The sequence below is a fragment of the Aquila chrysaetos genome, chromosome 5 (genome assembly GCF_900496995.4).
Source record: "Aquila chrysaetos chrysaetos chromosome 5, bAquChr1.4, whole genome shotgun sequence".
NCBI classification, from domain to species: Eukaryota; Metazoa; Chordata; class Aves; order Accipitriformes; family Accipitridae; genus Aquila; species Aquila chrysaetos.
This window is the reverse complement of record NC_044008.1, coordinates 41609373-41621430: the sequence shown is the minus strand read 5'-3', so window position 1 is coordinate 41621430 and position 12058 is coordinate 41609373. Positions and strand designations below refer to the sequence as shown.

Genomic DNA, 12058 nt, shown 5'->3' with positions numbered 1-12058 from the left:
TAACTCTATTCTGGTAACATTTTACAAATGCAATACTTTTATTCTAGTTGCCATACAACTAGTAGTGGTATAGAGTTGTGCAAGACTGAGTCAGCAAGATATTTATGTATTTTCATCACTGTAAATATATAAAGAGTTACTGGAAGTCAATGAGACTAGCGCCAGTCTTTAAGTTGCATGGCTATGCAAGTACTTCAGCGAATCCAGACTTAAACACTAAAAAAATCCTGTCAGAGTTAGTATCTGCATTAATAATAGTATCGGTATATGGACTTTTTATATTAAAAAATGCCAGTTGCATCAGAATGTCAATGGAGATTTTAACATCCAGCCTATCTTTATTTGTAATCAGATATATATTTTAGAACAACAGCCAGAACAACTAAAACACCCACTGAGTTTCAGGAGGAAAAATCTGCAGCTATAAGAACCAGTTTATATATTCATACTGCAACATGGGAGTAAAAACACTTAGACACTAACAAGGACTGAGGAAAACGCAAACTGTCAACAAATGTAATTTTGCTCGATCTATATACGCGCCAAGTGGTAACGTGAAACCAGAATCTGACTACAGGATAATTTTGCAAAAACTTTGTTCCACTATTATGCTACTTAAATTTGCACATTAACAGCAATAATCTATCAAACTGAAAAGTACTTTTAACAGAAGATCGTGGAGAATCTGTGATGAATACACTTTTTGTATCCTTGCAAAGGGTTCATTTTCATCAAAGATCCTGATTAAGTCAAGCACAGCTTTTTAAATCAAAAGATAGCTTGATGACCTAGTTTCACTTTATAAATGGCATTTCTTGACAGATCATAACTTAACTTGTTTCATCTGGTTTTGCATAATTCTCCTGAAATATAGTTGAATCCCATTTTGACTAGAATTTAAATAAAAGGAAAAAAGTTAGGTCTGTAATAGACAAATTCTTGTGTAAAAGAAGTCAGTCATTATTTCATATTACTATCTTTTATTGCAATATTGCCTAGAAGACAGCCAGGATAAGCATCAGTTTGTTTTGAGGCTGCATTAAATAATGTAAATAATCCCATTAATGAACAAATGCAAAAAGAAATGGCTTGCAATAAAACCAGTAATATCTGATGTAAAATATTTGTGCCCTATATTCTCTAGTTTCTGTCTATTAGGAAAAAAAATAGAACCAAATTTGTATCAAATTCAGACCACTTATTTGAGTAACCCCAGAAAAGGCAATGAGATTGATTGAACCATGGAGTAGTTTGTTCATACCCCAGGCACAGCTTCTATGCATTTCCTACTCAATCTAACTGTTTCTCAGCGAGAAATACAGTGCACTGAGGCCAATACACAGCTCTGATGTTGCTTTATTGTATACCTGTATTTTCTAGTGCTTCAAGCATCTTTATACAGCATCACTCAAAAAACCCTAAAATTCTTGTTCATATTCTTTTCTCATTATGAGACTTGACCTCCAAAATCTGTAGACAACTTTTAAAAGCTTAATTTTAAAACGTTCCTGCAATTGCAATGAAAGACACCTTTCTTGCGATTAATACTTACCTTTTCCCTAGCCAGACCTTTGTTAGATTTTGCATTTTATGTAAAAAAACCAACCAACCCACCCACAAAAAAACCCCAAAACAGTCAAGTACTCTAACGGCGTAAGAATCGGAAATCCCCAGTAGAATTAATTTTCTTACAAGGCTAACTTTTTAAATTATGTGAATCTCAATGAAGAAACCAATGCTTGCAAAAGCCTGATTTCCAAAATATCTCACTAAGCTCATGAAAATTTGAAGAGCTGCCAACTAGAACACTATCTTAATAACAGGTTAGATTATCTTAATAACAAGTGATATGACAAGGTGTTAGGAGATACGCAGCCTCCCAGTCTTTCTTTAATTTGCCTCTACCTTTTTTGAATAAAAAAAGCTGACAGGTTTAATATTATCAAGTCCTATTAGGCATCTCTCTTAAAAACAGTTTCACCTGGCCACCCATCACCAGCCTTAATGAAGAGTATTGAAAACACTCGTCTATTAAAAACATTGAGGTAATCTTGAGGGTGACCAGATTTACAATTATTTAATTTAAATGTAAGGGTTCTGCTAAAGAGTGATGCTTCAATATGACAGTTTATATGCAAAATGTTTACACATGGGCATTTCAGAAAATTTTAGACAAATAAGGTTATTTTATTTCATTAATATCATATTAATGATCTGAGATTTATATATGCTAGCTCTTCAAGCAGGTGATTTTTCTGCAGCTTAATCTACTCGTGAAAACCAAAGCCACTTGCATATGGTTTTACCATACTTTAAGCACAAGAACTTCTTGCTTTTCCATCTCATAGTGTCTCCTATGGAACATGCGCTTAAAACATAATGTATTTTAAAAAATAATAAAAATTTCACTACTAAAGTAGTATTTAGGTACTATAAGCTCAGAGCAATTTGTGTTAAAGACAAAAATGGTGGCAGTTACAACCAGATAATATAATAGCCAGAAATATATTCAAAATAAAGAAATTACAAGTCTAACCATGAGGGGAGCTAGGTTTTGAACAGTCTTCTAACAGGACCTGTGGGGAAGTAAAAAAAACCAAACAACTATTTTACAAAAAGGATTAAGCTGACTCTTTTGCTTCTGCCATACTGATACTATGGATGCTGTAACCCTGGGTATTACTGTAACGAGTACAGTACCAACTCACAGACGTACAAATTCACAAGAAGTTGCCTAGTTCTCATTTGGGAAAAAGAAAAAAAAAGATTAATCAATGATCCATTTAAAAAGCAATTTATACGTAGGTGCCTGGCTGTACATCGGGGTATAGATGTGCATAACAGACTGTTGCAAAGAGGACCCTGGTACACAATGTTTTACTTTGGTCCAGTGTTCAGAGGACCTGGCAACCCAACTGCTGGTTCAAGAAATGAAAAACCTGCATTTTAAGAATTATGGAACTATTACCCCATTCTCCCATTTTCTGTTCTGAAGGAATTCCACAAATGAGAAAAATGCAGGTAAGATGGCAAACTCCAAGTCAAACAGCTCCATTTGTGTTACAGCAACTGCATACTCCCCCCAGAATGCAGTGGAGAGGCAAGAGCTCTCTGCGTGGATGGCTACAGCAGTAAGCCCAGGATTTCCACGTTTAAAAGATCCAGGAGGTATGCAACAACTAACAGAACAGACGCAAATCACCATCAAAATAAGAACTTTATCTGTTTGTTCACAGCATGAGGCTAATAATCCTTCCTGACAAATCCTGGAGGTTAGTTATTGTCCTGAAACTTGTTATTTTATTGTACTTACCATATATAACAAGTGCTATTACTAGTCAAGAATTATCTAGCACTATACTAAGGAACTACAAGTGTGCCTGTAACAGAGAAATCCCACAGGCTGACTCAATCCACTGGGTCTAACTACTGCCAGGCTTTGAGATCAATTACCCAGCATTATCAAAGGCAGGGGCTGCAAAAGCCATTAGAGAAAGGCAATTTCAACATGAAGAGTAGTGAATTAGGGATGACATTTCAGCTCTTGCATTTGCCAGTTTATGTCAAGAAGATAACATTAATTACATTTGGATTTTGTTTTGTTTCACTGTAGTTGGGCTCTGTTCTGTGTTCACTTTTATTGTTAGTAGGAAGACAGGCACTGACGTTTTACAGATCTTTGATCTCCCTCTTGCCCATCCAGCAGGGATGTAAAAAAGCCTTTTCAGCTCTTAGACTGTTAAGTCTAAGACCACTAACTTAGACTAATATATTACAGTGACAGACTGCTGGTGAGAGTGAGATGTGTGACAAAGTGCAAATTAGAGAAGCTCCATTTTCACATTTTCTATAATGACAAGAAAAAGGCTAGACATTTCATAAGAGCACTTAATATATGCCTAATTTTCAGCATGGGATAAAATTTTGAAGCATTTTAAAGCATTTTAGCATATATCCCTAGCCTGAGTCTCTGTGGCTAAATATCTACAGCTGTGAAAAGTCCATGTTAGCAGTAACTCCAAAGAAAATTAGTATTTAAAATCATAGTTTCTACTTCAAGGGCTTGAGTCAAAGATCCTGAAGGTAAAAAGAAAGTTATTTACTTTTGCGTGCACTGGATCTGTCCCTTGATTATCATGAGATAAACTAAATCTTGATTTCCTGCACTGTTAATTCTATGTTTATCGCTTCATGTAGGAGAACAGAGCAATGCAGCCAGCCCTGTCTGCATCTCATAATAAGTAGTCAGCTGCCTCTTTCTTCAGCACACTTCTATTCGATACATTTCCTCACTGTATTTTCAGAAACTTGTTCAAGATGCCCACTGTGCAGATAGCTTCCCGCAATCCATTTTAGTAAGACTTGCATTGTGCTGAAACATGACTGAAAACTGGGAATTTTTTTTTTTTTACCCTATTAAAAATTCAGTTGATGCAATGTGAAGTAAATAAAGAAGTATCAATAAGCTGGACATAAAATGGATATTTCTTCTGTTAAGGTTAGAAACTGCCATCCAGGAGCAGATGGAAGCATAAGGATACCTATGCTGGTATTACATTAAGCATATTTCTATTACTTATCCTTAAGAGGAGTGAAATCAGACAAGACCTTTTTTCCCCTCCCTTTCCCCTCTATTGTCAGCAAAGGCATCAGGGAGAGAAAAAGAGGTTATTGCTACAATTTCTTCTCTACGTTCCATAGAAAGATTCTACTAAAAACTCCCATTGTCAAGCTAGTCACAGTCTTTATCCTGCTTCCTAGTTCAGACATGGAAGATTTAACTCCTATCCCTATAGACAGAGAAAGGAATTAAACTGAGTATATTCAACAACCCAGTCTTAGAATACCATTACAAATGCTGGAAGGCACAATACAATATACGCATGCAGGCTACAAATGAAGTTTTTGTTTATATTTAGGAAAAAACACTCCCCAAAACAAACAAAAAAAAACCCCAACAAAACCAAACACCCCACAAACATGTGAAGATTACTTCTTTCCTTCCCCTAATGCAAACTAAGATATCTTACCTGGTAGGCATCTAGCTGTTCATCAGTAAATATCGTTTGCTTATTACCCATCTTAAATGAGGAATTCTTCCTCTATGCAAATGCATCCCATTAGAAGTAGCTGGATTCCTCTGTATTGTAGGCATTTAGAGCACGTATATGCCGCGAATGCGCTGAAAAAATCCCAAAGCCTGCATCGAACTGGTTTTGACTGTACCTGTCCAATGAGGAAGGACGCAGTATTGGGAATCTTGGCAAAGGCTTGACTTGAGTGTGCCAGGAAGGAAAGCGTTAAAATCACAGGCAGGTGTCGCCCAAAACCAGTGATGCCATTCTTCCCCTTTTTCAGATGCTTTCCTAAGAGGCATACAGAGCTTTTATAACACAAAAACCGGGTAGCGGCCCCTTCGCGGTTCAGAGCAGCTTTGCGTCACCCGATGGCGCTCGGCAGCGCAGCCGTATTACACCGGCACGGAGAGCAAACCTACGAACGAGAGAAACGGATTAGCGGGGCAGACGTTCCCGCAGCCGGCCTCCCCGCAGACACAAGCGCATCCCAGCAAGCGCTTGGACCTGACCTGCCCCGTGCTGCCGATGTTCAGTACAGCCGCACGGGGGCTCCAAGTGTCCGCAGGGGCTCCGCAGCAAAGGCTGGGGGCTGCTCGGGGGCTGTAACCGGCCCTGGCTATCAAGGATGCGAGTTCGCTACCAGAGGTGCCGAACTCCCAGGTACGCCTGTGAGTGCAAGTCTTCCTTCTCACATTAAACAATTAAAAAAAAAAAACCAAACCAAACACCCCAAACGGGAAGATTAAAGTAGTTTAAACAGACGTTGATCTGACTCCATCGTCTCAAGCGAGCACAGCTGGAAAGAAAAAAATGCTCCCCCAGCCTAAAGCAAAGGTAGGAAGTGCCACTAGAGGGCTCACAGTGTATTTTTAAATACTACAACCCTATTTGCGTTCTCCCGGGAAAATAAATTTAAAAAATGAAATAGAAGAGTATGTAAGAGATGCAGACAGACAAAATGAATCAACTCAGGCAAAATTATCTAACATCTGCAGACGGATAAGCTCTTATAACAACAGTAAGAAGGCGGCTGAGCGAGAAAGGATGGGAACAGGGAGGAAAGACCTGTTATGATTAAGTTTCTTGGGACTGCTCACTTCCCATTCGTGCACATAGGAACAGGAGAGGGTTCTCTGTACCTTCTCTATGTACAGGTCTGCCAATGGTCATTATTTGCTCAGCAAGTTAGCGTGCTTAATAAAAACACCTGGAGAATTATCTTGTGCTTTCTCCTACAGCTTCTAATGATCCTGACCTGGTAACGGCATTGGATAGTATGAGTTCAATTTACCTTAGCATATAACAACAAAGAACAAACATTTAACAATAATACTGAAATTAAATATATTGTATACGTAGTAAAAAAATCCTACGAAGTGTGTTGGATATGTAGTAAAAACATTCTAAAGCGCTGAACCACAGACTGTTCAAAGAGACGACTTCGACTGTAACATTAAGAAGTGCAGATTTGATTAGCTGCAAACCAGCACTGCCCTGAGCTACAAAACCACAAGGTATTACCATATATACAAAATAAATAGCTTCGGATGAGAATGTATTCAACAAGGCTTATTAGTGATAAGCAAACGTCAGAACTTTAGGTGAAGGAAATGGATTCCACCAACAGAATGTATCCCAGCACAGTTTCAGAATAAGGAGGAAGAAGCTACAGTAGCCAGGATGAAACAAACCCTGAATGACCTACCATCAGATCAAGAGTGCAGCAATCATCTATTCAAATATCAGACAGTTGAATCAACTGTTTGTTATGTGGCTAAACTGACCTCTGTTTTTCTAGCCACTAGCGTTGTGGGTTTTTTTCCTTTTCCCCAAGTTACAGCGGTACTGGATTCTTGTTATGTTCCAAAAGATTCTCCACAAGTCAGAAAGTAAAGAAGAAAAAAAACCCTATTTATTAAAAGTGCTCTTTTAACATGCTTTTCTTGAATCAGAAAACAACAATCCTTAAGGGCCTCTTGTGATTAAGAACTTGCACCGTTCTGAAAGTTCTTACACATCCTCAGCTCTGAGTGAGCTTCATCATTGGCTTTTGTAGTTATGCATATAATTAAGCATGTTTCATATCTATGATCTGGTGCTACTGAAATACAAGAGCTATCAGCTGTTCTCAGTCAGACCAGACCAATACTTAGTCAGGTGATTTGCATGAAATAGCACTCCATTCAGAGCCACCTAATTCAAGCTGCCTGTCTATGCAAATCAGATTAAATATAAATGGCCAAATTATCTTTAATGCCATTATACAGAAGTGAATTGACACCAGGGGTGGATTGGGCTGCGTATCTTTTAATCTTGTAATCTTGTGGTTCTGTATACTTAACAGTATTCTTACAGTGCAAAGACTGACATCTCACTTCTTCATTTTTCACCTGCTTTTGTATTCCCAGCTGCCCGGTCCCCCTGTATCCTAGACGGCACACATATCAGCTAGTCTCTATCTTTAGAATCGAAACAATAACAATAAAAAGCAGAAGGGCTAAATGGAAAGCACCAACTAGGTAAGACTGACTTGTGGTTACAAAGTAGGCCAGAGGCAGAGATCCTGAGGTTCACAGAGATATTCCTGTTTATTCCTTTGATCCTGGCTTTCCACTCTGCCACCTCCACTTTTCTCTTGCATATTAGAAATTCTTTGGTTTTATTCTAATGTAGAGAAATTACGCAGGAAAACTGGTATGGCTAAAAGAGTTGACTGCTTTAGAAGAGTTAGAAGTTCTTGCTTTAAAAGAAAGACTCAGCTTTCCAAGGGAACAACACCCACTGAGTATATGGACAGAAAATAAACTGTTTCTTCAATTCTTGTTTCCATACTCTCAAGAGTATTTTTTAATTAGTAAATAAAATTAAAATGCACAGATTTTTAAAAAGAGGATTCAAATACTGATCGTTGAGTGGTCCACTGTATTAGCCAGCTCTTCTCAAGCATGCTATAGTGGTAACTATTTCACTGCATAATTTTCTTGCTATACTAACTGAGTAAAATTTAAAGATGATATAATGCACAAACTCTTTTTCACTCCTGTCTGTTTGTGTGTATCAAAGATCAGATAATCTTCCAGTTTGCTCTTTCTTCACTTCTTCTATCTGTATTTATCAAAGATTAGTTTTATTTGCCAGCTGGGTGTTAAGCAATACTTACTCCCAGCATAAGTTACCGCAACAAATCAATACTTTTCTATGTGCACAGCAAGAGTTGACCTTAATGCTATCAGTACCAGCCTTCCATCACACTTTACTGTATTTCAACTTCTCTAACTGTTTGCCAAAGCAAGCGATTTCAACCTGTTAGCAACACATAGAATACGTCTTGCAATCAGTTGCAAATGAAGTTTACCAAGGAGGACGGTATATATACAATAGTCTTGCCATTACACAGTCCATTATACAAGAGAACGTGGTTAAGTAGCCGCTGTTCATCTGCTCTAAAAGTTTAATTCATGGAGCAGAAAATATACTATCAACCATGTACACCAGATTTAATATTTTATAGTCAGCTGCAGTAGCTTAACACCCACCTAAGGCTGCAATCTGGCCCCAGCTGCAGGGACTTGTTTCCACAGCCCTAGCTCAGGCAGTGGGACAGATTATGCTAGTGCTCCTGATGGCCTTCAGTGCAACATCTCCTGCTCTGAACTGTTGCTAGCCATGGCTGCTACACCAGGTGACTTTGCTCTGATTTATTAGTAGAGGTGTAAGTTTAATAACCTCCAACAGACAGGTCATGCTACCTTAAATTGCCTCTGTAAATTATGCAGTGAGAATTTGACTGTGGTTTAAGTATGAAAGCTCCTATTCCTCTTCAAAGGAAGATCAAGCTACTATGAACAGAGATCACTTTACCTGTTAATGAGAGGATCCACACAGAGTTTTAACAATCTACTGCCTTCAATGCTCAAGTTGGTTTGCTACAATTTTTAACTGGGGGGAAAAAAGAACCTGCAAGATTTCATGCCCATTACACCAAGTATTCCAATAATTTCTCTCCCACGCAGATGCTTCCTTGCAGATTAGCTCTTCATAAAGATTCACTCTGTTAGCAAAAAGAACAGTTTTGATCTAGAAGGGTTGCCTGTACATTTATGTTGTTGCTACTCTCTCTGAGTCACTAAGGCCCCCTTCTACTGCAAGTGTAAGTACCAATGATCACTACTGGCAATGATTACAAGGGAGAAGTTCTATCCTCCACTGATGCTGTAGAAATTCCCCCCGAGTCTTTGGGGCTTGTTTTATTTACTTGAAAGCTATTCACAATTCTGTTTGCTCACAGGCAAATGAGGAATAATAATGTTTACCACCAATAGGTGCTGTGGAGCTAAAATAATTAAGGTGCTTGTGAGTTACTTAAATAAACATGCTACAGAGCTACAAAACATCTCCTTTTTAATATGCTACACCAGCTGTCATAACTTGCCTCTTATTTAATAGTTATTGCAAACCAGAAATAAAAAATGAACTGTAAGTATACAGTTACAAAGTAGAAATCCTAAAATAAGTGAAAGTGACAGTTTGATTTTACTGCAGTGGATAGAAAAGTTGCTTTTCCAACACATGACCAACAGGAGGATGCTTAGACTCCACTAAATTTGTCTGGAAGTGCTAGCCTATAAGAAAATGCTCCATGGGACTGAGCCCTGTCGTATGAATGAATAAACAGAACTCGAGAAAGATGCAAAACTCACAGCCCTCAAACCGATGAAAGATGCTGACTATCTGACTAAATTGCATTTGTTATGATGAGCGGAAACTTTCTGTACAGAGTTTTTAATGCTAAAGAAAACAAACAGAAAGGAAAACCTTGTGCCAAATTTGTTTTTATGATCTTATCTACCTAGCTTAATAAAATACACTGTCTTAGAAGATGAGGTTTCTGACTGCATTTCATTAAGCCTAATTTATGCATAATAAGTAAAAATTATGTTTTTTTAAAACATGCTTTATACAAGACAATGCTTTGCCTCAGGGACAAAATAATAATAATAATAAAAAAATGGTTTCCTAAGCAGACTAAATTTAATATAATGAATTTCCTCATAGGGAGTCTCAATAGAGTGATCACTAGGGGAAAGAAACTACTGCTGTCTCTATATAGGCATCTTTTTTCTAGGCAAAATAACTACTGGTGGTTTTATTACTGTGGTGTTTAGCCCTTCTGAGAACAGATCCAAACCAGCCACTGTTAATGGCTTATTACTGTAGTATTATTATGGTAGCACCTATAAAACACAGATCAGAAACCTGTTGCAACAGCTGTTGAAAATATACGTAAAAAAAGAATTTCTCCCCTCCCCTCAATTTACAATCAAGATGTAAACCCAGAAAGTACATGCAGATATAGTCAGAAAACGCAAGAAAACAATGTGAATATACTGATCAGCATAGCATAGCACATAATCAACTTAACATTTATGGAGTCCTTTGGTAAACATCACGGCAAAGAAACAACAAATACAAAGAAAGGAGTAAACCAGATGTATACATCTCATGGGAAGCAGTACAGTAAAAAGATTAAAAATTCAGCTAGTATGTCCTAGAAACATCATAGCTCAATCTGAGATGGGAGCAAGCCTCAATTTACAAAAGGGGAGGGGAAAAAAAAAAAAGACAATAGGACATGTAAGCTGTGGAAAGTAAAGATGGCACAACAAAAGAGCCAATATGTGGAAAGTATGATCAAGCTTTGAACGAAAAAAATTATTTTACAGAAACATTTAGAACAGATATCTGCAGGGCCAATCTGGATTTTAAAGACTGAAATGAAAAAAAACAGCAGTAGTTACCAGAAGAAAGTCAGGATCAAGAAAATTGTGCACGCTTACCATTACAGATAACGTCTGAGTGACTATTCTCAATCCAAAGCATTATCAAATATAAAATAAAACATACACCCAATAGGCTGTTTCAACAGAGGAAAAATTGAGAGTACCTCTGTTGCCCTGTAATGGAAAAGAAAAAAAAAAAAGAGCAAGTGACCCCCAGAAAATAAGGGCTACTAATGCTGTATATTGCTGAATGTAGTGTCTTAGAATTTCTGCTCACATTTTCAACACAAGAGCTAACCGAACACACAGTCTTAGTCCTTAGTTTTCAAGCACATACAGGACAGAGGTAAGTAAATGGGGAGGCTGCAAGTAATCTGATAACTCTATCACCAAAAACTGGCACAAAATTATACTGAGACATAACCCAAATATTTATGTTGCTAAAGTGTAAGACACCAAAGGTAGGGGTTTTTTTGTCTTTTGAGTTTAAACTTCCAGGATACATTAGACTCACATTTTATATCACTCTTTGCAACCACTTGAGTTTAGAAATTCAGTCTTGATTTTGTATCAGAGCCGAGAGTCTAATCTATTCCTGCAGTTAATTGTTTGACTTGACAACAAAACAGTTGACATAAACTGACTGAACAAAATTGCAAGCAACATCAACACTGTTACTTAGACAGCAGAGCCTACCATGATCTTAAGAGAGAGCCTCTGCATCACTATCTGTCTAAGCAGATCAAACAGAAGGTGGAAGTATTATCACCATTTCACAGGTAGGAAAATCTTTTAAAAGTCAGATGAAGCGGTTATTCCCAGAGGTCTGAGCTCAAACCGCCTTAGCTGTAGCTTGGTGCTTCACTCTCAAGAACATCCCAAGCTACCTTACCGCCCTTAAGCAGAGAGAAGTGTTTCTTAGACAGTTTAGGTGGGACTTCAAGACAGCTGTCTCAAATCTTATTTATCATTGTAACGGCAGTGTTGTCTCCCTTGCCGTACGCTGCTCGGGCAGGGACTCTCCGCAGCTTGGAGCCTCCCTGTGCCACAGCCTATGCGGACTCCCAGAACTGACACACACATGGTATCATCAACATTTTTAAAATTAGTGAGACACGTACCTCAACAATTAAGGCAAATACACATTTTAAACTGCAACTGTTCCAACAACTTTGGTTTTTGACACCTTAGAGCGCGTGG

The 12058-nt window shown here is 37.9% G+C and overlaps 1 protein-coding gene across 3 annotated transcripts in view; it reads right to left on the bottom strand.

Moving 5' to 3' along the window:
• Positions 1 to 12058, bottom strand: part of CIB2 (calcium and integrin binding family member 2) — a 55951-nt gene that overhangs the window by 42357 nt on the left and 1536 nt on the right. For 2 of the 3 annotated variants that reach the window (XM_030016136.2, XM_030016135.2), the window contains exon 1: positions 5031 to 5343. The exons of the other annotated variant lie outside the window; for it this stretch is intronic. In XM_030016136.2, coding sequence (XP_029871996.1) covers positions 5031 to 5081 — 51 coding nt within the window. In that variant the 5' untranslated portion in view covers positions 5082 to 5343. Of the gene's footprint in view, positions 1 to 5030; positions 5344 to 12058 lie in introns of those variants that run through there. 3 annotated transcript variants of the gene reach the window in all.